The sequence below is a fragment of the Bicyclus anynana genome, chromosome 5, assembly GCF_947172395.1.
Source record: "Bicyclus anynana chromosome 5, ilBicAnyn1.1, whole genome shotgun sequence".
In the NCBI taxonomy this organism is placed as follows: domain Eukaryota; kingdom Metazoa; phylum Arthropoda; class Insecta; order Lepidoptera; family Nymphalidae; genus Bicyclus; species Bicyclus anynana.
Genome location: NC_069087.1, coordinates 1,320,870 through 1,347,272, shown reverse-complemented (window position 1 = coordinate 1,347,272; position 26,403 = coordinate 1,320,870). Strand labels below are relative to the sequence as shown.

General features: G+C 37.6%; 1 protein-coding gene across 9 annotated transcripts in view; it reads right to left on the bottom strand.

Annotated features, from left to right (window-relative positions):
• LOC112042945 (disintegrin and metalloproteinase domain-containing protein 22) overlaps positions 1 to 26,403 on the bottom strand; it is a 422,343-nt gene that overhangs the window by 27,339 nt on the left and 368,601 nt on the right. For all 9 annotated transcript variants that reach the window (XM_052881807.1, XM_052881814.1, XM_052881811.1 and 6 more), the window contains 6 exons: positions 24,491 to 24,639; positions 17,188 to 17,372; positions 13,089 to 13,256; positions 10,784 to 11,088; positions 9,474 to 9,593; positions 7,971 to 8,148 (listed from right to left, as the gene is read on the bottom strand). In XM_052881807.1, coding sequence (XP_052737767.1) covers positions 7,971 to 8,148; positions 9,474 to 9,593; positions 10,784 to 11,088; positions 13,089 to 13,256; positions 17,188 to 17,372; positions 24,491 to 24,639 — 1,105 coding nt within the window. The remainder of the gene's footprint in view (positions 1 to 7,970; positions 8,149 to 9,473; positions 9,594 to 10,783; positions 11,089 to 13,088; positions 13,257 to 17,187; positions 17,373 to 24,490; positions 24,640 to 26,403) is intronic.

The following is a 26,403-nucleotide window of genomic DNA, read 5'->3' as shown; positions in this document are numbered from 1 at the left end:
TATAATATAGTTACTGCGATTCTCGCAATAGTATAGGATCATAAGTCAACAACCCCCGACCCGAAAAGTTGTTTAGAACATAAAGGATTGGGGAAATTCAATATCTGAATCTCGTGGACGGAATCATAATTTCATACTGAGTTTGACGTTTGAAGATTTGGAGGACTAAAAGCAATAACCGCCTGTGGAGCTCAAAGCAACCTCCGGTTTGATTATTTTTTCTGTAAAAACTTCCTTTTTAATGATCATTTTATAAAAATGGCACTGTTTTGACAAAGAAAACAAAATTGTTTTAATGCAAGGATATTAAAGTATGGTTATAATTGAAAATGGAAACAGAAATATCGGAAAAGGTCAAGCCTCCGTGGCGCAGTGGTATGCGCGGTGGATTTACAAAACGGAGGTCCTGGGTTCGATCCCCAGCTGGGCAGATTGAGATTTTCTTAATTGGTCCAGGTCTAGCTGGTGGGAGGCTTCGGCCGTGGCTAGTTACCACCCTACCGGCAAAGACGTACCGCCAAGCGATTTAGCGTTCCGGTACGATGTCGTGTAGAAACCGAAAGGAGTGTGGATTTTCATCCTCCTAACAAGTTAGCCCGCTTCCATCTTAGACTGCATCATCACTTACCATCAGGTGAGATTGTAGTCAAGGACCAACTTCTCAAGAATAAAAAAAAGCTGGTTTTCATTTTGATAGGTACTCCACAGGGCATGAGAGTAAAACCACGGGGCAAAACTAGTAACTCTATATTCCGGTGTACGGAAAAATTCAATCGTGCTTAAGTCACACTGTTTTTTTTATATTTTTTTTTTGTTTATAATATAAAATCGATACTGCTAATAAATAATAATGTTAATAATTAAGTTTAAAAATTGCTTGTACGTTATGTTATTTTGGATTGGAAATAAACAGTCACATCGTGTTGAATTACACAAATGTTAAAAAAAATATATATCGATTTTCAAATAAATAAAAAAAAATATAATTGAACAATGCGTTTCTGTTGTGCTGACATTCCTTTCCACCATATAAAGACTTGTTCTGTCACCTTAGAACTAACAATCAAAACAAACTCGTCAAACTTTTTTTAACTTCATAAACTACAGTTCGTGCGCTATAGCATGGTGCGGGTGACAGTTCGTTTCACTCTTCACAGTTTGACTTGATTTACGATAATAGTACGTATTATGAACGTCATAAAGCAACTGTCACCCGCAACATGCTACAGCGCACACAGTATAAGTACCTACATGTTATGTCAACGAAAACAATATTAAAATTTCGTGTTATTTTAATTAAAAATGTTTTTCATTAAAATAAATATAAAACTGAAAACAAAAACAAAGGCAATTCGAGTTAAAGCACCCAATGTTTCGAATACAATTGTTTTTATACAAAGCAATTAGAGCATTGAATTAAAAGGGCGGGCAGATATCGCCAACATTTTCATTACACGAACAACATTATTTGATGCGTGAAAATGTCTGACATGCTTACGCCCAATAAAAAGGCTGCCTTTTGCGTGGGACGAGTCACGAGTGAATGTTTGAATATTGCCGGATTTAGTGAATGACAACTAAACTAACTCGGTCAGTCGTTCCATATGATCTTCCATTGAATGATACGACCTAACACAGAACTCCTATTTAAACTTATACTAGCGGACTCGGTCAAGCTTCGCTTTGATTTCTTCCCTACCCTACATTAACCTACTCCTACTCCAATTTTCGGCAATTCTTTCTATTTTAGTAGAACCATATAAGAACAATACTGTAGCGTGCCTTGGAGAGGCCCTATATCAAAATATTTGGGGGGGGGGGGGGGGGGGTTTGGGGTTTAAATGAAGGTTAAAAATAATTGAATTATAAGTTACTCGTATCATTCTCTCTTGACTATTTTCGATTTGACAATTGATTTAATAAATTATCGATAGTTTTATTAACTTATTTATTTATTACTTCTTTTTTTAAAATTTTTAACAATGTCAATAAAACACAAAACACTATTAAAAAATTATAGTATCCGACTCTTGATCCAACAGTTTAACCAAAGCTTCTTAAGGTGTTGGTCGAAGCTTTTCGCTATAAGACCATTGACTGAAACAACTATCGGAACAATAATAGTTGACTCAACCATTGCTCACGAGATTACCGCCATTCCACATGGCGGTAATCTCGTGAGCAAGGTCCAAGTATTTTGATACTTTTTTTTCGGCTTTAACCAGATTATAGTTTTATTATTATTAGATATTAGATAGATGGCTTTTTTGCTTACACTTGCAAGCGCTTCTGCTCCCTGGGGAGCAGAAGCGCTTGCATGTGTAAGCTTATCACTGATACAGCTGATATAGCGATATCTATGCCTTTGAAGACTATTTGTGAGTCTTCAGAGGCGTAGCTACCGCCGCCGCCGTATCAATGACTAGTAGATACCTCGCGGTTTCACCTGCGTGGTTCCCGTTCCCGTAGAAATACAGAATATAACCTATAGTCTTTCTCGATAAATGGGCTATCTAACACTGAAAGAATTCTTCAAATCGGACCAATAGTTCCTGAGATTAGCGAATTCAATCAAACAAACTTTTCAGTTTTGTCTATTAGTATACATACGAGGCCCCCACACTACAAGGACCCCTTATGTGTGAAAGCAAAATTCAGTAAAATGTTATCCACAATCACACATACTATGGTGCTTCCCGAAAAATGACATAAAAACGGTAATAAACGGTAATATTATACATTACTCATATTAAATTTGAAAATTAGAAATTCAGGTATTTTCATTGCTTATTTCAATATTCCCACACTCAAACCCAAAAAAAAAAAATATATACCTTGTGTAGTATTACAACAAACCATTTTGTTACCAATTTTACATAGTGGTGAAAGAGTTAGGGTAAATCGGAAACTAAAGAGACTTTTCGAGATTTGCAACTCATCTATTGGGCCCTAAAACTAATATTGATACAGGGCCCTCCAAGGCACGCTACGCCACTGTGTATGTATATTTTGTATCTTTACTCTACAGAGCTGTGGCGTGCACAAAGTTTCTAACAAGGGTATGGACTCTACGTTCAAATAGTAGAAAATGGAATATTCCCTCTCCAATACAGGTTTCTCGGGGTAAGCAGTGCGTTTTTGCATCTATGCATTGCACGCCTCTGCCACAGAGTATAACACAATTTTCTGTCGAAGGTTAATATACTTTACAATGGGAAACTTACCATATTTTTGAATTTAGAACGACCTTTAGTGGTAACCATTGTCACAATTTAGGATACTATGAATAGAGAACCTGAATGTAGATTATAACAACTACAAATTGCACCAGTTTGCAACTACGTCTGTTGACTTGACTCTAACTTGGCGACTTCAATTTTGAGCATTCCGAATTCTACTGCGAGTTAAATCCACACTACACAATCATACAATCGAGATCTCTGAATAAATAACGTCACCGGATGATTCAATTTGTCATGATTTATCAAATATTGCAATGCGAATGTGTATTTGTTTGTTTGTTACTCGTTTTTGGGCCCAATAGAATATATTCACCTATTCATGACCATTTTGTTATATATAAACTGTTATAATAATGAGGTAAAGTTGTAGGTATTAATCTGGATTTACATAGGTGTTGTAGGTATTAATCTGGATTTACATAACCGATTTTTAAATAAATCATCTACCACTAGCCATACTATTTGTGTTATAGGCCCCTTTATCCCCGTATTCTCACGGGAATGGGACCCACGAGGGTGAAACCGCGGTTCGACTATAGCTTGGCAAATTCGTTGGTAATACTCCCGATGGTCCGGGCTCGACTTCACACCCGCGCAGTCCGTTCCCCCCGTCGCCCGCATATAATGGGAGTGTCTATATAGCTTTGTGTATGTGATGTTCATGGTAAATCGGACGAATTTCATCATTTATCATCACCATCTAGTAATATAAGTTTTGCAGGACAGTTTAAATGGATATAATATGCTTAAGCAATCGTGGTAGAGGGGCAGCATTAGTTTCAATGTAATCGACTTCGAAGAACGGTCTCAATGGATCCTGTTGTTGCAAATAATATTTTTGCAATTGAACCTAATTTATGATACTTTTTGGAACGAAGTTTCTTATTGCGCGATGCGAAAGGGGGCTAGACGGAAAAAATTAAGACCAAAAGTTGTAACGACACTTTTTTCCCGACTGCGTAAGAAGGCGTGTAATGTTTTTGCTATAGTTGTAAGCCGTGACCTGAAAACAGCTGGTGAGCTCCAGGGTAGCGATAGCAATTGCAACAGCGATTGCGATAGCGATTAAGACAGCGAGCTTCGTTCCATCCGAGTGTCCCTTGACACCTCTCAAGCTTTTTTTTCTTTATTTTTTTACAAGTTAGCCCTTGACTACAGTCTCACCTGATGGTAAGTGATGATGCAATCTAAGATGGAAGCGTGCTACCTTGTTAGGAGTAGTATGAAAATCCACACCTCTTTCGGTGTCGACATGACATCGTACCGGAACGCTAAATCGCTAGGCGATACGTCTTTGCCAGTAGGGTGGTAACTAGCTAGTCCCACTAGCTAGACCTGGACTAATTAAGAACACTGAATCGGCCCAGGGGATCGAACCCAGGACCTCCATGTTGTAAATCCACCGCGCATACCACTGCGCCACGGAGGTCGTCAAATGATTACAATATTTACTTATACCTACGTAATTTATCGATTATAAATGTTTTGCGATTTAACTTTATTAAGATAATGTGAATTTTATCTATACTAATATTATAAAATGAAGAGTTTGTTTGTTTGAACGCACTAATCTCAGGAACTACTGATCCGATTTAAAAAATTCTTTCAGTGCTAGATAGCCCATTTATTGAGGAAGGCTATAGGCTAATAATTATCCCCGTATTTCTACAGGAACGTGAACCACGCGGGTAAAACCGCGCGGTGTCAGCTAGTTATGTATCTATGAAGAAGATTATATCTAAATTTGCTATAGTTCTCAAAAGCAAGTCAACAGTAGTATTTCAATGCGAAACTTGTTAATTGGCGCCAACTCCCCACCGGAACAGTTCTCACTAATTTGTTTTAGTTGGAAGTTTGCAGTTATTATAACTTATCCGCGCTAATCATAGACCGATTGTGCCACCTAGGCACCTACAAATTAACTTAAGGCGGTGTTCGAAATAGCAGTGGCTTCATAGATGCAAATTGCACTGCTTACCCCAAGGACTCGTCTCAAACCTGTATTGGAGAACAAATTTTCTATTTTGTACATTTTGTTTGTACAGTGCCTAACCTACAAAGATTTTATACATTAAGCTACTGTTACACATTTCTAGCACGAAAGCATGCTACTATTGAGCAGTTGCTACTTATTAGCATGTGTATCGCAACATTGCTAATAATGAGCATGCTTATTTCGAGCTTGCTCAAGAATCAAAAGTCGTGCGATTTATGAGCATACAACTTGCTGCGAGGGTGGAAGGGGGCGTGCTTTTAGCGCGTCAGAATAGGTTTAGTTATTGAGTATGCTAGTCGATCAGCATTGATATTCTATATTTTATTCACCTTCATCTCTCTCTGTCAAACACGATACTATAGACAGAGAGTGAAAGATACAAATTAGCATGACGTGTAATTGGTTTGCTTTGAGCATGCTTATTCAGGAGCATACTTAAAAATAGCATGCTTATTGCTAGCAAATGTAAACTCATGATAAGCATGCTCGTATGGAGCATACTTAATAGCACGTTTTTAGCATGCTATTTTAGAGCATGTGCAACAGTACCTTTAGATATGTCACCAGTGCATCGAAACTGAGGCGAACAAGGGTGGCTTAATTTCATAGAGTCGCATAGTAAATAACGAAAGTATATATTATAATAATAACAAATAATACCTAAATATTGTATACAATGTTGAGTTGTGTGTTCAGGAACTGTGAAAACTGGATATATACATAAATATATAAAGTAAAAAACAAGAAATTGTGCATTTGTGCGTTTAGTGGAGTAGCTAATTTCGGATTACTTTCTAAGGTGATTTTGTAAACACCTAACATATCTAATAGTGTAAAATCGTTGTTATACTAGTTAAAGATCACGGCACTTTGCAATAGTGCATACAAACGTATCTATAAGGAGAAGGATGCTTGGACACAATTAATCTGAAATCGCGGCTGTTTAGTTAAAAATTTTGAAAATCCTTCAAAATTGGACAAGAGAGGAAAATTTATATATGCAGAAATGTTTATGCGAAATTTTGTCATTAAAATTGAAGCTACTCAAAACAAAACGTCACACAAACTCCCGACAGAGGGCGAACGTGTGGACAATGCCGCGTGAACTCAACACCTTACACAATTCAATTCGTTAATGCATAACTACTAACTTCCAAACAACGCTCAAAGTACATTATGTCGAAACTGGGAGAGGAAGCTTCGGATTTCGCATGCCTGGCTAATATATATATATATGTGAATCGAGATATATGAATATATAATATTATGCTCCACACAAGTATAATAAATACTTAGCTATCTATGGATCGTATGGCTCATAGCGAAGGGATTCTTTACTGAGGTAATTATGGGTTTCATAGCTGTTGCAATAAAAAGTCCACAAATGCAGGCCGTGGTTTACGTAAGTTACCGAATGGAAAGTATATACAGGCTGCCCCATATATGGATCAAACCAAAGGGAAATATACAAATCACCAATAAAAATAAGTGTTGTATTTTCCATTTGGGTTTGATCCACTCGTAAGCCAGTAGGTATATATTATTTTCATTCATCGATGAAGTAAGAATATTTGCACTTTTTGATACAAGATGGCTGACTATGGGTCTCATTAGAAGATATATCGGAGAGGAGCATGTTCGGGGTATCTTTTAGCGAGTCAGAATTGAAGAAAATCCATAGCTCGCTTAAAATCATCGTAGTTGCAACTCCAGAAACGACCTCTTTGACTCTTTGGGTATATAGTCGTCTATATTTTGGATGGAGACTCTACGCGATAAATATGATCAGGTACTACAAAATCATCACATCGTTTAAGATATTTATGTTGTTGCAACAAACTTTCTCTTTGGCAGTAAAGTGGAAATATTCACGTCAAAATTTATTCTAATCGTCGTGGACTAACAGGTATCGCTGTAACTAAAATATATTCCCTGTAGAAGCTTTTAAAATATAACCTTTAAACGTAGTCCAATTTACTTAGTTTCCATGCAAATCGTCCATTAAAACTGCAGGTAGGTGCAACAGTACGAGGCGTCCGAGAGAGTTTTAATTTAATATCATTTAATCGACCCCCGGGGCTAGTTCGGCACCGTTCGTTATAACTTTGTCGATATAACCCGACCTTAGAAAATTGTATGAGTTTATGTGTTTTGTACTTTATTATACACTAGTAGACTACTCGCGGTTTCAGCCACATTGTTCCCCTTCTCGTAGGAATCATCATCATCATCATTATCAGCCGATGGACGTTCACTGCTGGACATATGCCTCTAGCATGGACTGCCAAACACAACGGTCTCGAGCTGTCAGCATCCAGTGGCTCCCTGCAACCCGCTTGATGTCCTCAATCCACTTAATGGGGGGTCGACCTACACTGTGCTTTCCGGTGCGGGGTCACCAGCACATTGGGACTTCAAAATCAATCGGCCCTTCGAACTATGTGGCCTGCCCATTGCCACTTTAACTTCGCAACTCACTGAGCTATGTTAGTGACTTTGGTTCTTCTGCAGATCTCTTCATTTCTGATTCGAGAAACACGCAGAGACACTCCAAGCATAAGGCGATCCATAGCTCGCTTAGTGACTTTGAGCCTTCTAAAAAGGCCTATAGTTAGCGACCAAGTCTAGGATACGTAGGTCATCACTGGCAACACGCACTGTTCGAAGACATGAGTGATAACAGATCTAAAACATGTACAGTCAAATTTACATTTTCAATGTGATGAACTCACCCCCTTGGCGGAGCATTCGTTGTTGTTGTGGTCGGTGGGGCACTTGGTGTGGTCGATGTAAGGGAAGATGGAGACACAAGTCTGGTTGACGCACACGAGGTTGTCTCCGCAGGGGCTGCCGTCCTTCACCAGCCCCAGGCGCCCGAGCTCGGAGTACTCCAGGGGTCCATTCGTAGCCCTGCAATTGTTTAATAGGTAATGTAACTTTGCTTGCTTATGACTTTAGCTGGCGATAATAAGTTTTTCTTAACATCGTTACTTTACTTTACGTTACTTGGTTATGTCACCCGGACGTAAATTACAAACATATTTTAGTCTTGAGTCTTGAAAAGAAGTATGCGCATTTTTATTCCTAGGTTTGCAGGAGACGCCGCGTTTGAAGCTCCTACTATCCAAGCTCCCATCGATGCTGCTGCGGTCTCGTGTAGAGCTTACAAAGGTAAAAAATTGTCGACGCATTCGAGTGGTGGTATCAACTCGTGCTTTTCCAAATTTTCTCTTCAGAACTTTTCCTCCTTCACATCAAGTTGACTTGCATAAAGCGTCTTGTAGCAAAGTTTCTAGATAAAATGTGTCTGAAACCGATGTCCTGTTTGTTTGTTTGCGCAACTTTAAAGCAAGAGTGACATATTTATTTACAGATTAATTTAAAAACAATGAAATTAACCCCTAATTCGCACGTTAGCTTTTTTAACGAAAACGTTAAAATACGTTCAAATCATCAATCTATTAAATTCAATTCAAGTAGTCGCATTGGCAAATTCAACCTTAAGGTTGAATTTGTAAACAGGTAAGTACATAGACTCAAATAAGATGTGATACATTGTAGTTTACCACAAGGTCATAGATAACAGAGCACAGGCGATTAAAGTTCAAACCAACTGTTTGTAGACAATAATCAAAACTATGTAGATTAGCAAACTTGCTGTGATATTAACCCGGTACATCATTAGTTGAACTAATGGTTAAGTTATTGAGTAATACGAGGCCTAGAATGATTATGCTGTTGATGTATTTGAACATGAAATACTCGGATATTTAACTAGCGGATTACTCTCTCGTCATCAACAGTAACACATCTGGTTAGTAATAACTTTTGATAAACTGAGGGGAAACAACTTGTATCAATTAAGTTGTTACTAACCAGCTGTTTTTTTTTTACTGTTGCTTAATTACCTAATAGCTACAATGTCCAACAAATTGCGTGGTACATTATCTCATTCCGACGCTCAGAAATTTTCATTTTCGGTAACTCAGTTAGCTACCAAAAACAAGAATTTTCGAAAAAAAAAAGACTTATCGTCTTATCGAGATGAAGCTACTCGCGAAAAGTTAACTTGATAGTAATCAGTTGTAAAAAATGTTACTTAAATCCCAGACTAGTTACTAATCGTCCACATATCCGTATTGCAAGTATCGGATTCTCAATTTCACGTAAATTTTTTGACCCTTGCTATACGGATCAGTTACTACTTTTACAAGGCTGATAATGATGAAACTCACTTGCAGTCATACTCCTGTCCTTTGATGGTGACAACGGTCCGTGTGTAGAACTCGTCCATTCCCGGCACTACCGGGTACCTGTTCCCTGACTGGCACTGCAGCGATCCGCATCTCACGTTCCTGGACAAAAGAGTATCAATATAAATATTAATCGCATTAATTTGGTGTCTGGTATGAGGCTCGTATTAATACGGTATTCATCTCAAATCAAGCGAGTCGCAGGGAATCGTTAGATTTATTTTCGCCAATGTTTCAGAATCGTGTTGTTTGGAAGTTTCAAGTCAAAAGGCAGTGTATATGTCCTGCAGTGGACGTCCATCGGCTAATGTGATGACGATGATTCAACTCAAGAGCACTTAACTGAGTACAGTGGTGAGTGTCCATATAAATTATGATGATGATGATGATGATGATGATGATCGCTAAATTTAACGATATCTGACGAAAGGGTATATAGAGTAGGTTTGCCTAAATTAATATAAATATATAAAGATCCTCATTAATAGTTGCTAGAAGCCCGAGTACTATTATAGCAGCTTCGTAATCTAATGAAGTAGAAGGAACTAATTCATCAAAGAGAATTTAATTTCATTTGAACGCTGCCTATCTTAAATGAACTAAACCACACAAGTTAACCGTTCATTTCCCTTACGGATTTTATCGTTTACATTGATGTATACTTAACACGATGTAAAATCCTACTATTAGGTGTTTTACATAAGCCCCATTCGCACAAGCGTTTATTTAACGGGCGTTAAAAAAGCTTTTTTAAAGTCCGTTAAAAAGCGCTCCTGTCAATGGGGGCTTTACAGTAGACAAGTTTATTGTTCACTAGCAAATGCACCGCGGTTTCACCCCCGTAGTTCCTGTTCCTGTGCTAATGCGGTTGTAAAATAGCTTATGTCACTTAACAAATGACTTGGTTTTCTATTGGTAGAAAATTTTTCAAAATCGGTTCAGTAGATCTAGAGGCAAACGTAAATTAGTTGTCTTTAAAGCATTAAATAAAGTTGAGTATTTAAACATAAAGTTATACGTTTTTTAGTTTTTAAAGATTTTTAAGTTATTTTCAACATACATTTGTAACAAAACAGCACTATAGCTTGGCAAATTCGTTCGTAACACTCCCGATGATTCGCGCGGGCCGGGAGCGGGGTAGTGAAGTCCCGCGCGCACGACCTCACACCCGCGCAGTCCTTCCCCCCCGTCGCCCGCATATCATGGTAGCGTCATCAACGAACTTGCCAAGCTATAAAGTCATACGAGTAGCTCCTGTAAGAAATATTGGTCAAAAAAAAAAAAGAACTTACTCCGATTCGCACTTCATAAAGTTTCCGCCATTATCCTTCCCACAATGTCCAGTGGCCGATCCTTTGGAGTTGAACTGGTCGAAGCATTCCTTGTCAGCACCAGTGGAGCCGGTTCCCCATATCTTCTCACATTGGGCGGCTAACGTCGGGCACTGTCCGGCGAAGCAGTAACCTTTCCCGGACTGACAGGGCTGTCCGTTCTTTTTGTATGCGTCTGTAGGACATGCCCCGGACAGTCCGGTGCAGGTTTCTTCTAAATCGCACTCGTTCGTTGACTCTCTGCATATGACCCCGCGAAGCTTCAGCTGCAAATAATTTCAATAAATTATACATAGTCTTAGCCCTCATTCGCACGAGAGTTGCATGTACGTATTTGAACGCTAAAAAAACTCCGTAACGTCCGTAACGTCCGTTAAAAAAACTCTCGTGCGAATGAGGGCTAGGCAACCTACTCGCATTATGTTTTTTAACTGCATACGTTAAAAATATATTGTGATTTGTAGATAGGTAAAAAACACCTAATCCAATGAACAGGTGGGTGAAGGTCGTTTCCAATTCGGATCTTCTACTAGCAATTTCCTTGGAACATTGGACTTTTTCTTATTTTGGTTATCTAAGCAAGCGCTTGAAGAGGATTTCTTCGAACAGTGCTTGCCCGCAATCCGAGACTTGGTCGCTAACTATGGGCCTTATTAGAGGGCTTAAAGTGACTCGGAGATGGAGCGAGCTATACTAGGAGTTTCTCTGCTTGATCGAATCAGGAATGAGGAGATCCTCAGACGAACCAAAATCACTGACATAGCTCGTCGCATAGTTATAGCATAGTCGCGAAGTTGAAGCGGCAATGGGCAGGTCCACATAGTTCGATGAGCCGATGGATGTCCCAAGGAGCTGGATGGTGACCCCACACCGGAAAGCGCAGTGTTGGTCGACCCCCCAATAGATGGACCGAGGATATCAAGTGAGTCGCTGGGAGTCGCTGGATACTGCCGGCTCGAGACCGTTGTGCTTGGAGGTCCATGCAAGAGGCCTATGTCCAGCAGTGGACGTCTATAGGCTGATAAGGTAAGCAAGCGCTTGACTGCAATCACGCAGTATACGGTGGAACGCGCATATACCGTGAAGATGCATATTCACTCTTGACTTGAAGATATTCAGAATACTATAAGAAGTGGAGAAAACAAAATTGATATATTTCACTATTTTCCACAAAAATATTGATGCATGCAAGAGGCGATGTAACACAACTGGACTAAATAACGACCCTCCACTCCACGTGCTATTCATTTGCTGGATATGTAAACTACAATATTGTAATTTTCAACATTTACTCGCAGTATTTGCGGACGATAACAATGGTTACTTGTACTATTGTTTGTCGCACCAAAGTACGCTTTAACGTTGCTATAAAGTAAGTAAGAGCTGTAGCACTATTCTCTAACGATGTTTTTACAACAAAACAGTCTAAGTTTCGAATTTGTCTGTTTCTCTCTTTTTCCATAGTATCGTGTTAGACAGCGAGATCAACTTGTACTTACCTACCTACCTAATTCTTCCAAGTAAACCCGCTTCTATCAAGACTGCATTCTACTTTACATCAGGTGAGTTCGCAATCAAGGGTTAACTTTTCATTGATTAAAAAAATAGATACGAAGAAGATGAGTTGTAAACTTGTTCTTTCGAGTTAAAAAACATAGTTATTAAATAGCGCTAAAGAGAGAAAAGTGTGGAAAGACCTCCTTTCGACTGTATTTCCTGAACCTGAACAACTCCAAGGCAAGAGTGAATAACAAGCAAGTAATACCATCTGCAGTTTAAGTCAACAGCCTAGGATGTCAACAGATTAGCCTATAAGTACACGCCTCGTACCACGGTGTAGTACGTACCACGGTGCACTAAGTAGATACAGTGTTCAACCAAGTGAAAGTGATCAACTGATCACCAGAGTGTGTGCGAACATTACACCATCCATACTATTTACATTAAAAAAATGGTGCATATTTTATGATCAATATTGTTTAGAGGGAGCTTCAAAGTCGCAGAAATAGCTAAAAAAGTAAATGAGCCCAGGCTGAGATGGTACGGTTATGTGATACGGAGACCAATGGACCATATCGTGAAGAAGTGCCTTTCTATGAATGTTAAGAAGAGGGGGAAAGGGAGACTAATACCAACGTGGTTGAAAAAGGTACGTAAGGACCTGAACGATGAGGGCCTGACGGAATATTACGCAAAGGACCGTACAAAATGTATAAACGGGGCAAGGTGAGGCTGAAGAGCATATATTTATGGTCCAAAAGCTCACCTGACATCTTTCACAGCACTCCCCTTCTGCGCACTGAGACTCCTTCGTGAGGCGGCAGGTGAAGGGGTCACAGCAGGGGTTGAGGTGCTGGCACTCGGCGATGGTCCCACAGTCACACTCCTCCCCTTCGTCCAACCGCCCGTTGCCGCATTGACGATGCACTACCAACTGAAACAATTGTAAACCATTATTTTTTCCATTAATATAACTAGCAGACGCTCGCGACTTTTTCCACATTTAGACCTCATTTAACCGGCTCTCTCGCAAAATTCGTTCTTAGCGGACATCTACTATCTACTAACTCGCTTCTAAATTTAATCTCTCTACGTCAAGCGGGTTTTGAGATTTCGTAAAGTTTGTGTTTCCTTTCGCTTTTAAAAATTTAAATGAACACATCAATCTGTATGAACTAAATTGGAAAATATATGTCTCATGGATTTACAATAAGAGATTCTAAATTTTGTTTCGTTATTTTTGTTAAAAGCTTGTTTCAATTTCGACTATTATAACTTTTACATGCAAGATTTTAGATAAAGTAGATGAAAACGTTGGAGCTTAGCATGGGCTTTCCCCGAAGTATATGAATGAAAAAAATGTACAGACTTACGTTCCATGATATGTCGGTGGACAAGACCATTTATAAATTCAACTACGAGAAAGAAGATCAAAATTGTAATAAATTCAATTGTAAATTGTTGTGATTGTTCTATTTCTTCTTTCTTTTAAGGAATTCTCAATAACGGACCGAAAATGCAGTTAGTGGTCTTACATCGCCATACCTCAAAGAGCACATAATGTCGCAGATTCTGTGATTATTCTTATAATTACAGAATCTGAATCAGAATATTATTCTGAAAGTCAACCGAAAGTACCTTAAAACTTCCAGCATGCACATAAGCATTGTTATGAATCTAAGCTCTAAATTTCCTCTCCAAAATATCTTTAAAAAATAATTCGATCTAGTGCCTCAATATTTTACATCATATCATAGGACACGTATTATTATTTTTACCTCAATGCTAGATATTTCATTCATTCCTTTCGAGGTTTTCTAAACCTTATTGCTTCAATTACGGCCTTTTTTCGACTATTTCCCCGTCCTTTGTGTCCATTGAAATCTATTTAAGCCTTTATATGGACACTGAATAAGTTGTACGTGCAATATCAAGAGAGCCAGCTGCCAGGGCAATCCGTTTGAAAGGCGAATAGAAATTATGCCGGTGTACCTACTCGTACATGCTTGGCACAGGCTAAAATTCCTCCTAACGAAGTAAAGCGTGCTTGCCAACGGCTTACCAGTTTAAATGAAGTTTAGGTTTATTACTGAGCTCATGAAAATGTTTAGTCAATTTTCCTTCATCTAAGCTCTGCGATACTTCATTGGTGTTTCAATAAAGTGTACCTTTTTGGATAGAATCTATTTATGCTTTTGATTTATTATGTTTGTTTAGGTAGATTGTGATTCCATTCCCGATGTTGACGTCGACGTGAAATCGATAAGATTAATAGATAGAACGGAGACATTAAATTTTTAAAAATCTTTTTAGCAAAAAAAATAATCAACCGCCTTCAAATTCACAAAAATAAACTAAAAAGCGAAAAATAACATCCTATGTGGTACCTTTTGAAGACGGTGCCAAGCCAGTGGCGTATTAATTAAAGCCGATAGTGAAAGAACCACGGAAAAGAACCGTCTGTAAATCCAAAAATTTGAAACCGAATTAAACGGCTTGAGTTAATGCGTCACTATGTTGGCAATGGGACCAATCTGGAAGTATACTCTTTCAAACAAAAAAAAAAACTTTTCAAATTGGTGAAGAAATGACGAAGTTATGAGGTACAAACATACGGGTCAAATTGAGAACCTCCTCATTTTATGAAGTCAGTTACAAAAAGGCCTATTCTTAGCAAGAGTACGGTTTCGCAACCAACCGCGTCAAACAATGTTTATGCCTCATTCAAGCACTGTTTTCGTTTACAACACAGTTGAAGTCAGCAACGCGTTTATAATTGGACAACTTTCCCATTCAACGTCATTCGCACTCGTCTCATTCCAATGCAAAACAGATTTCTACGTCGAAATTTAATCAGCGGCCCGCATTGTTTGACATCACTTCTTATGGGGCCCACTCCTTTAATAAAAGTTATGGTAATACCGGCCCGGCACGGAATTATCTGTTCGTTTACGAATATATTATAACACCGGCACGGGGCGGGTGGAGTTTATATTGGAATAAATTTACATAGTGAGGGATAACGCTACCACTCCGGCATCGATTTGGTGCGCTTACATATTTATCGGGATGATTGTGGTGGGCCAGGGGCTGCTTTATCTTCGGCTCTTGTCGGTGTTGCATTACAATTAGCGTTTCGTGTAAAATATTTAGAATATTTTCTGAATTGTGTGATACTTATATAACCCCTCTCTTTCTCAGAGGATTCTATGTAATTTTCGGCCTAACCCCTTTCATTCTGAGAGAAGCCTCGAGCTGAGCAGTGAGCCGAATATGGGTTGTTAATGAAATAAATGGATGAATACTTATAGTAGGTACTTTGAAAATCAATATCAAATTCGTACTTTTTTGAATCTTTATAGGTCATCCTTTAATTTTTTTTTCAAAAGCACAGTTGAAGCTTTCTCTTTCGAAGTGCTCTTCTCTCTTTCTGCTCTTAATAGAAGAGTAATACCGAAAATTTAACTCCGGATTGACTGAGATTATTTTTTCCAATATTCCATACACTCTCTAGGAACTAGGTGGTCTGAAGACGCACGATCTAACCCCTTTTTTAACGTGGGGAAATCCTCATGGATATGTTCTCGTCACAGGGAAGCAAGAAGGTTACCACCTAAATACCTAAAACCCCATGGTGTTCAGACTCGTCGCCTGATGACTGAACCACGGGAAGCACTATTTAACGCCTAAACCAACTGTATCACAATCTTAATACAGTTTAAAACTAAGTCACTTTCCGCCGTTACTGCGCTTAGATATTTTAAAATTTATTTAGGAGGAAGGATTAGTAGTTTAATATTGTTTTTCACGCGTACAAAATCGCGGGTACCTCATAGTGTAACTATAAAGGTCATTTAAAGAATCACTAATATTTACTTACTGGTGTTTTCCAAACCAGATAGTAATCACTTAGCGAAAATATTAATATTAAGAACTTCATACCAAAGCTCTAACAGCCGTCTGTATTATTCCAAGGTCTCAAAAAAACTCAATGCGGCCAAGCTCGTGAGATTTAAGTTAATTATGAACCAGAAGTGGGGATAACGAAGAATGAACGTTAAATTACGGGGCATTTCATCCTCGGATTCCCTTTAATATCTTTAATATTCTGTGGCTCATTTATTATCTCAAACATTTCTAATATAGAGATACTTTTGGTTGGATTCCTTTTTTAAACAGTATATTCCATGTTATTTAAGAATAGAAATTCCTCTCCTCTTTGAATCTGGAAGGAAGACCTCTTTGCTTCAGTGGTTAGTTTTGTAGTTGATTATGAGGTCCTGGGTTCAAATTCTGGGTCGCATAGTGATAAGGGTTGCTTCTTCCCGATATATTGTCAGTACCGTATATTGTCAAAGAAGTTGGAACAACCTTGAGCTTCGGTGAGCACGCTAACATGCGAGTCCCGTTTGTTATCAATAACATCATAAAGTAATTGTTATAAAGTTGATTTATCACCCAATCCCCAATACTAAATGGATCAAATTGGAGGTTAAGGAGGAGACTATGGAACTGACAATGCCTTTGCTGAAGTTTGGTCTAAGCTTTATCTTCCAGGGCAGACAATGCCTTTACAGGGCATTACAAGATGAAGAAAATAATCAGACAATGATGATCTTTATTGTATTGGATTTGTTTTTTATGCCGAAAAAATCCATAGTTCCCGAGGGATTTGTGAAAAAGTAAATTCCACGCGGATGAAGTCGCGGGCGTCCGCTAGTTAATAACAATTAACCGACTGTTAAAGATGATGATGAAGTAACTGAACAAATGTCCACTCATCAGCTATCTCATAGCAAAGGAAGCGTGAGCTCTGCACTGACTAATAAACATCGGCTGCTGTGATGACGATGAGGAAACCTTACCTCATTGGGTTTGTTGAGCAAACAGAGCCCCTGTCCTGCCTTCAGCTCGTTGATGTAGTCGTTCTTGGAGCACTCGGAGAACTTGTACGGCTGCACGTTCTCCAGCCCCACGATGGACTGCGCCATGATGCAGCCGTGCCAGTCGCGGCAGAAGCAGTTGTCTCGCCCGTCGTCGTGGCCCATGCCTGCACAGAAGGTAAGGATTCTAATCTACACTAATATTATAAAGAGGATAGATATTTAGTTCGTTTGTTTGTAGCGGACAGGCTTCGAAACCACTGGGCCGATTATGAAAATTAATTCACCAATGGAAAGCTACATTGTCAGCGAGTAACATGGTATATCCCTATATGTAGTTCCCATTATCTATGTATGTTATGAGAATGGGAACTACGCGGGTAAATAATTGGGACATCTGCTAGTTCACATTATAAAGAGGAAAGATTTGTTTGGTTGTTTATAGAGAACAAACAACAACAACATTGATTTTATAAAAATCTTTCACCATTAGAAAGCTACATTATTCGCGAGTAACATGTGATTTATTTTATCTCCGTGTTTATACGGAAACGGGAACTATACGAGACGTCTCTTTGCACATAATTCTCACAAATAACGTGCCTTTTGATTGGAATTTTTAAAATCGGTGCATTCAGAGTTACTAATAACATAAAATTTAAAATATTGAAAAACCCCAGAATGTCATGAAATTATTAATTACAATCTCGATCAAGTCGCTTTTAGTGCTCTTTCATTTGAGACCCCACTCGAGTATATTTGCAGACATTCGGTTATTCTTCCCCACTTTCACCCCCATAACTATTAAACGGGTCAATCGATTTTCATCAAACATGTCTAAGAACACACGCACATAAGTCACCTTTAAAAAAATCCACTGAAATAGCTTTATCCATTCGGGAGTTATCGTGTCATAGACAGACTGACAGACACGTCAAACTTATAACACTCTTCTTTTTGCGTTGATTGTTAAAAATGTACATGTAAATGTACATTTCATACCATCAAATTAATCAATATCAGTGCGAATGGCAAATACGTGTAAATAATGTACGGGCGTGTTGTACATTCATGTTATCAAATGCACGGTCTTCATTGATAGTATAATGGAATTTCCAGTTCGTGTCATATTGTACCTACAACTTTTATATGGAATTGAAAATAGTTGTCAGTTGACATGGAGATACGAATACATGAACTAGATGAGATATATTACTATTTTGATTTATATACCTAAGTAGGTAGGTATATTTCACACAACTTGAATTAATAAATTTTATATGTACTTAAGTATAAAGTTATACAAAAGCCCTTATTAAATTTTCACAAAAGAAACAATTGAAGTGAATATAACGTTGAGTTGTATATTTACCTATAAATTCAATATTGTTTTTTTTGAAAATATTTACGAGTAGGTTTAAGGAGAATTTGGCGATGTAAGCTTTGGTTGTCAACTAAATGCTATTTAATATGACGACGCCAAGACAATGATGATTTCAATAGAAAACTTGTTTGTACCTTTTCTGAATGACCTCAGTAAATTAATTCAGGTGAATCTAGGACTAAGCTTTTTGACGGCCTCCGTGGCGCAGTGGTATGCGCGGTGGATTTACAAGACGGAGGTGCTGGGTTCGATCCCCGGCTTTTGAGATTGAGATTTTCTTAATTTGTCCAGGTCTGGCTGGTGGGAGGCTTCGGCCGTGGCTAGTTACCACCCTACCGGCAACGCCGTACCGCCAAGCGATTTAGCGTTCCATTACGATGCCGTGTAGAAACCGAAAGGGGTTTCATCCTTCTCCCAACAAGTTAGCCCGCTTTCATCTTAGACTGCATCATCACTTACCATCAGGTGAGATTGTAGTCAAGGGCTAACTTGTAAAGAATAAAAAAAAAAAAGCTTTCCAAGTAAAACAGGACTATTATAGATATTCCCAATGTGGGCAATATTTAATTATTGCAAATGGATTTTAATTATTTTTTATAATCGAGAAATTTAGTTTGCTGTAAAATAGTAAATAATTATTTGAAAATCAAGGATTCCTACAAAATAACATTTATTCATCTGAAACTAGTGAACACGTGGAAGCTCAAATCAATTGGCTATTAAAATAAAAGGAACCCCTCGCATAACCCATATCGCAGCGTTTGTTTTTATTACAGGCCCCGAGTACAGCCCGGGGCTCGGGTTATTAATATTAAATATGTACTGACGATAAAGTTTATCCGTTTACTCTAACCTCCGCCGCGGGTCGGATGAGAAAATAATGGATCTTGTTTATCGAAAGTATTATTACTCCCCATAAAAACTACTTGCGTAAGCTTTCTGAGGTGATGATGACTTGAATGATTTTTAACGACGTTAAAGAAGACAATTCGTCTTCTCACTTGTTATTCTTGTCCACAGGTAGATTTTGATCTAGAATAGCAAGAGCACTTATTTCAGCCACTGCTGATTAACTGCACTGCTGAAATAACTACACTGCTAAAATAACTGCACTCAGTTATTTCAGCAGTCACGAAAAGTTTTAATAATTTGTTGTTTTGTCGTCGATTATTATTATTTTCGAGTAAACATTGTCAGTAAATGGTATAATAAGTAGCATTTATTTACTAAAAATAACATAGTTTTTTTATTATTTTGAACTACTTTACTAATGAAGAGTGATATTTAGTAAAAATTCACAATAGATTTGGAAAGTTGATAGTGTTACACCCCCGTGCCTTAGAGAGCACGTTATGCTGTCGGTCTCGGGCATTATCATTAACAAACAATAGTGACCGGTAAATATTATCACACTAATTCCACCAACTTTTTTTTTTTTTTTTTTTTCCGGTTCCGGTTGTCTATGACACCAGACGCACAATTAAATCTCTCGTGATAATTAATTTCATAACTTCGAAAAATCGCTACAAGCACTGTTTTTGGGAATTCACAAGCACGGCAAACGGAAGAACACAAGTGCAAATTAAGAAAATACACCTCGAAACACTTCATAACAAGTAATCCTGAAGTAAGTGGATTCTATTTGGCCGGTGTAAAGATATCAAAAATAGACAGTCATTGTCCAGCAACCGAATGTACTTGTATTTCGAACTGTAAACAAACACGAAGTCAGCTGCGCGTGAGTTGACATTTGAACGTACTACCAACTTAACAAAGAAAATTTACATACGTAATACGTTTCATTTCACGTACTGACGGCATTCGATAAAAACTTTTTGTTACTGATTCAAAAATAAAAACTCAATTTACGAAGAAAAACATTTTATTTGTTTGTCCGTCTTTTCTTAATACGAGTACAAATTTCAACGTTTTGATATTGCTCTGAAAACATGTCAACAAAAATATCCGAAGAAATGTCGACATTGTTCAATATGATGAAACTCGAACTACAAAAACAAACTATCCTTATCACTGATACAGTAAAAAAAGATATCATGCAAACTATCGATGAAAAACTTAAGCCATTGGTGGAAGAAAATAAAAACTTAAAAATAGAAATAGAAATTTTGAATAATAAAATAATGAATTTAGAAAACATTAATCGAAAAAATAACATCATACTGCATGGTATAAAGGAAGTCGAGGAGAACCATACCAGCCTTATAGAAATGGTCATAGATTTGTTTGATAATATACAGGTAAAATTAGAAAGACTTGATATAAATAAACTTCATAGAATAGGAAAACTGAATGATAGTAAGACGAGACCAATACTTATATCTCTAACCACCTATAACAAAAAAGTTGAAATCTTGAAAAATAAGAAAAAAATGTCTAATAATATCTACATCACCGAGGATTTTTCAAAGGAAATGCTACAAAAACGCAAAGAACTACAAAACGAACTTAAAAATGAAAGGGAAAGGGGAAATTACGCATATATACGTAACAATAAGATCGTAATTAAACCGAAAGAGAATGAAAAACGAAAACGAGATAGTTCACAATCCCCTGGAACAAGTTCGCAAGATAAACAAGCTGGAAAACCTGCTCCTGCAAAACTACATAGAAAGGACCCATTTGCGTATATGAGATCTAGATCCCAATCCTTAACAGAAAACAAATCAAGTAAGGCATAGGAAATAGTAGACACCGGTAATCATAAAAACAGTAATCATAAAAATAAAAAACAAATAATAACAAAGAAACATATCCCCAATCCGGCTGGTCCCCGTGGGGATTTAGACCATAACCCCCCGCGTTCACTCTTTGAAATTAATAAGAATAAAAACAATGAAGATAACTCACATGACAACAACATATACATAGGAACATTTAATACTAGAACACTACGGACTCAGGAATCGCTTCTAGAATTAGAACACGCCCTAAAACACATTAAATGGGATATAATAGGATTGAGCGAAATCCGTAGATCTGAAGAAAAAATTGAAGAATATAAAGAATACGTATTTTATTACAAAAATGAAACACCAGGGTTATATGGCGTAGGGTTTTTAGTAAAGAAATATCTTAAAAATAAAATTCAAGAATTCATAGGAATTTCAGATAGAATAGCAGTAATGAATATTAATTTACCCAGCTACAAACATCCCATATCGATAGTCCAAGTATATGCACCGACAGACGATACAGATGAAATTATAAAAGACGATTTTTATGACCAATTAAACTTAATAATGGATACTGTACAAAACACAACTATTGTAATGGGTGACTTTAATAGTACAATAGGAAAAAGAATGAAGACTGAAGATAAACTAATAGGACCTTATACGACCGGAAAGCGAAATAACAATGGACAAAGATTTGTAGAGTTTGCTCTGGAGCATAATTTAAGCGTTATGAACACTTTTTATAAGCAAAAATTTAATAGGAAATGGGCATGGATTTCGCCAAATGGTAAAACACGAAAAGAAATTGATTTTATTATGACAAACAAGCCCAAACTATTTATGGATGTCCGCGTTATAAATCAACTTAATTTCTATTCAGACCATCGAATGGTACGTGGAAAAATCCACGGTACAACCTTAAAACCGACTAGAAGAAACATAAATAATAATAAAAACCAAGTGAACCTACCAATACCAGATATTATTTTAAACAACTTGGAATACACCTTACGCTTACACACTGAAGAAGTAGAAAGTAATGATATGCAGAAAAAATACGATACTTTAGAAAAAATATTAAATAAAACAGAATATGAACAGAAACAGAATAGACCAATCAAAGATAATATAGGAACACAAGCAAAAGATCTTTTACTGAAACGGAAAACTCTTTTTCAGGAAAAACCAAAAAATAGAAAAGAAATCTCAAGCATAAGCAAACAAATTAATGAAAGTATTAGAAAACATAGACAAAAAACAAGGCTAGATAGAATTTTATTTCACATAGAAAGTACAGGTGGTGTTAAGAAAGCGTTTAAGGAGTTAGAAGAAAACACTTACTGGATTCCAAAAATAAAAAGTAAAAAACAAAGTAAAGCTTATACAGATAGAATAAGTATACTAGAATCAGCAACAAACTTTTACCGCGATCTATATAGTGACCAAATTCACCAAGAATCTTGTCACGTCAATTTAAAACGCACAGAAGATGAAGATGAAATACATCCAATAATGAGAAATGAAGTAATCAAGGCTGTTGATTCTCAGAAAAATAGGAAAGCTCCGGGTGAAGATGGCATTTCAAACGAACTTATAAAAGGTACATCTCATATTATACTTCAATATCTGTTAGATTTATTCAATAAAATCTTAGAAAAAGAAGAAGTGCCAACACAATGGGCAACATCAACTATTACATTATTGTATAAGAAAGGAAACAAAGATGATATCAGCAATTATAGACCTATTAGTTTGATGTCTAACCTTTATAAAATATTTTCGAAGATTTTACTTAGTAGATTAACAAAAATATTGGACGAAAACCAACCGAAGGAACAGGCTGGATTCCGTAGTGGATTCTCAACAATCGACCATATCCATACGATAAAACAAGTAATAGAAAGATGCAACGAATATAATATGCCTTATTATCTAGCTTTTGTTGACTACAATAAGGCTTTTGACACGCTAAAACATGGAAAAATTTGGGAAGCACTACTTAATCAAGGAGTACACAAGAAATACATTCGAATAATTAAGAATATTTACAAAAATATGACGGCAAGGGTAAGAACTGAAAGAATGGGTGATAAGTTTGAAATCCAAAAGGGTGTAAGGCAGGGGGACCCTTTATCGCCAAAACTTTTTTCTGCAACTCTTGAACATGTATTCAGAAACATAGATTGGGCAGATTATGGAATTAAAGTGAATGGGGTATTGCTCAATCACCTCAGATTTGCTGATGATCTCATACTTATAACAAACAACCCAAATCATTTACAAGAAATGCTAAACCAACTAGTAGCGGAGAGTCTCAACGTAGGATTACTTATTAATACATTAAAAACAAAGCTAATGACAAACCGCACTAAACAGCCCATACAAGTGAATGATAGAGATCTTGATTACGTGGATGAATATACGTATCTTGGCCAAATAATTTCTCCTAAAAATGTAGCATGCAAAGAAATACAGAACAGGATTAATAAAACGTGGGGAAAGTATTGGTCGTTAAAGGATATCACTAAGAACCCAAAAATACCACTAAAACTAAAATCTCGAACATTTAACTCATGTATACTTCCTTGTATGACATACGGTTGCCAGACATGGGCCCTAACGCAAAAACACTATAAAAAACTAGAAACATGCCAGCACAATATAGAACGAAGTATGTTATGTATAAGGAGAAAGGATAAGATAAATCTTAAATGTATCAGAAAAAAAACAAAGGTCACAGATGTGACATATACAATCAGAAACCTTAAATGGAAATGGGCTGGTCATTTAATGCGAAACAAAAACGCAAATTGGGCTAAGGACGTAACTGTTTGGTACCCTAGAGACAACAAAAGGAAACGCGGCAGGCCATTAAGAAGATGGGAAGATGATTTGAAGATGACAGCAGGAACACTTTGGAAAAGGAAAGTTCATGATCGCAAGGCATGGAAGATCTTGGGGGAGGCCTATGCCGAAAGGCAAGACGATTTACCGGTGTCGTAATTTTTTTATATTTTTATATTGTATAGTTTTTTATATTAAGGTAAATTGTTAATAAAGGCTATTATTATTATTATTATTATTATTATAATTCCACCAACCTGCGTTGGACCCGCGTGGTAAATCTAAGCTCCATATCCCCTCTCCTGGAAGGCCGGGCCCAGTACTAGGCCGTTAAAATAGGTTGATGATGATGAATCATTACCGATATTGTGTCCGATCATATGCGCCATAGTGCCGGCCAGCAGATGCGGCTCGTACGGGTTGGTGTCTACGGAGATGCCCACGGACTTGGGCGTGCACATCGTGTCCGGGACGGATATTCCAGCCTGGTCGCCGGGAAAACTCGTGCCCCTGTGAAGACGATAAAAAGATTAATTTCTAAAATTAAATAACGCCGTACCAACATACCGAGTGGACCACTCGATGACAGCTCGCTGTTGGCACAGATATAAGAGGTAACTAGACTTATAAAGTGCCAATTCCTTGTATCGAAACCAGCGTACCCGGGGGCATGGCCTAAACAAACACATATTTTTTATTTTATTTTATTCTTTACAAGTTAGCCCTTGACTACAATCTCACCTGATGGTAAGTAATGATGGTGGTGGTTAGGAGGAGGATGAAAATCCACACTCCTTTCGGTTTCTACACGGCATCGTACCGGAACGCTAAATCGCTTGGCGGTACGTCTTTGCCGGTAGGGTGGTAACTAGCCACGGCCGAAGCCTCCCACCAGCAAGACCTGGACAAATTAAGAAAATCCCAATCTGCCCAGCCGGGGATCGAACCCAGGACCTCCGTTTTGTAAATCCACCGCGTATACCACTGCGCCACGGAGGCCGACAAAATATATAGTGTAATAATACTTATCAAACTGATAAACTCTTAACAATTACGTGAAGTTGAACTGTTTAATATTTAGTGAAAAAAGAAATATGTTACCTTTACTTTAGAGTTGAATATTAATTATAAATTTTGTCTCAGAACAAAATACAATGTCAGTTAACAAAACAAGACTGCTAGTACATGCATGGAAACGCTTGCGAAGTTCCGGACACCCGGGTGTAAGCGGACCACGCCCCCTTGCTACTTCTATTGCTAAAAGTGTCAGCTTTTCTGACGTCAGTCTGTTCTGTGGCATGCTTGCCTCGCGTGAAATACTACTCAATTCGTTGACCACGCGAGATTCACTGGTGACTACGCGGCGTCCACCCGTGGTCCATCTGCCGACTACAAGTGGACGTCTAGCGACGAGGCGGTGCGGTCCCGAGTGCCTCTAATGAGCTACGACCTTTATACTGGCGATTTTGAGGTATATACCTAATAGCCAGTAAAAAAAAGTTACGATGACAATAAGAAACCTATTCCTTTCTACAAGTCGGTAAAAAAATAAGAGCATGTATTAAACAAGCTTACCTCAATTTGTTGTATAAAAATATCGCTTTTCCCAGAAATATGTTTCCATCATGTCTTTGTCGCAAATGATATAATATTTTTTATACAAATTGCTGAGGATTACGTATTGTTGAATATGCGTACGAATTACCCGTGCGTTGTGCGGATGTTAACATCGTGACAAGAGTTTGGATATCAACGGACATTGAATATTTTGGACACGTAATTACAATATAGATAAGTGGTTTAGGCTTAGCCAGTTAGGCCTTTCATAGGTCGATGATCGGGGTAGGGGTAGGGTAGGGGTTGAGAGAGTAGGTAGGTAGAGTTTACATCGAGTATCAGTAGTACGGGCGTCCGCTAGTATATAAATAAAATTGATATGTATGTCTGTGATTTCAATTAGTTTTCTTAATGCTTATTGTATTATTTCATCAGCCATATTCGGTTCACTGTTGAGCACGTCTATTCTCAGATTAAGAAAATCCTCAAAATGTTTTTCCTTCACCGTTTATAACACTTTATATTTAATTTCTATAGTTATATACTCGATACCAAAATACAACCTTTTTAACAATTTGCCTGTCTTTCTCTTTGTCCGGGCTAATATTTGGAACGGCGGAATTGATTTAAATGGGACTTTAACTGAAAGATTGAGGGGTTATTGAGTAACATTTAAGCATTTACTTTTTCTTTTTATTCCAAAAAAATCTATGCTAC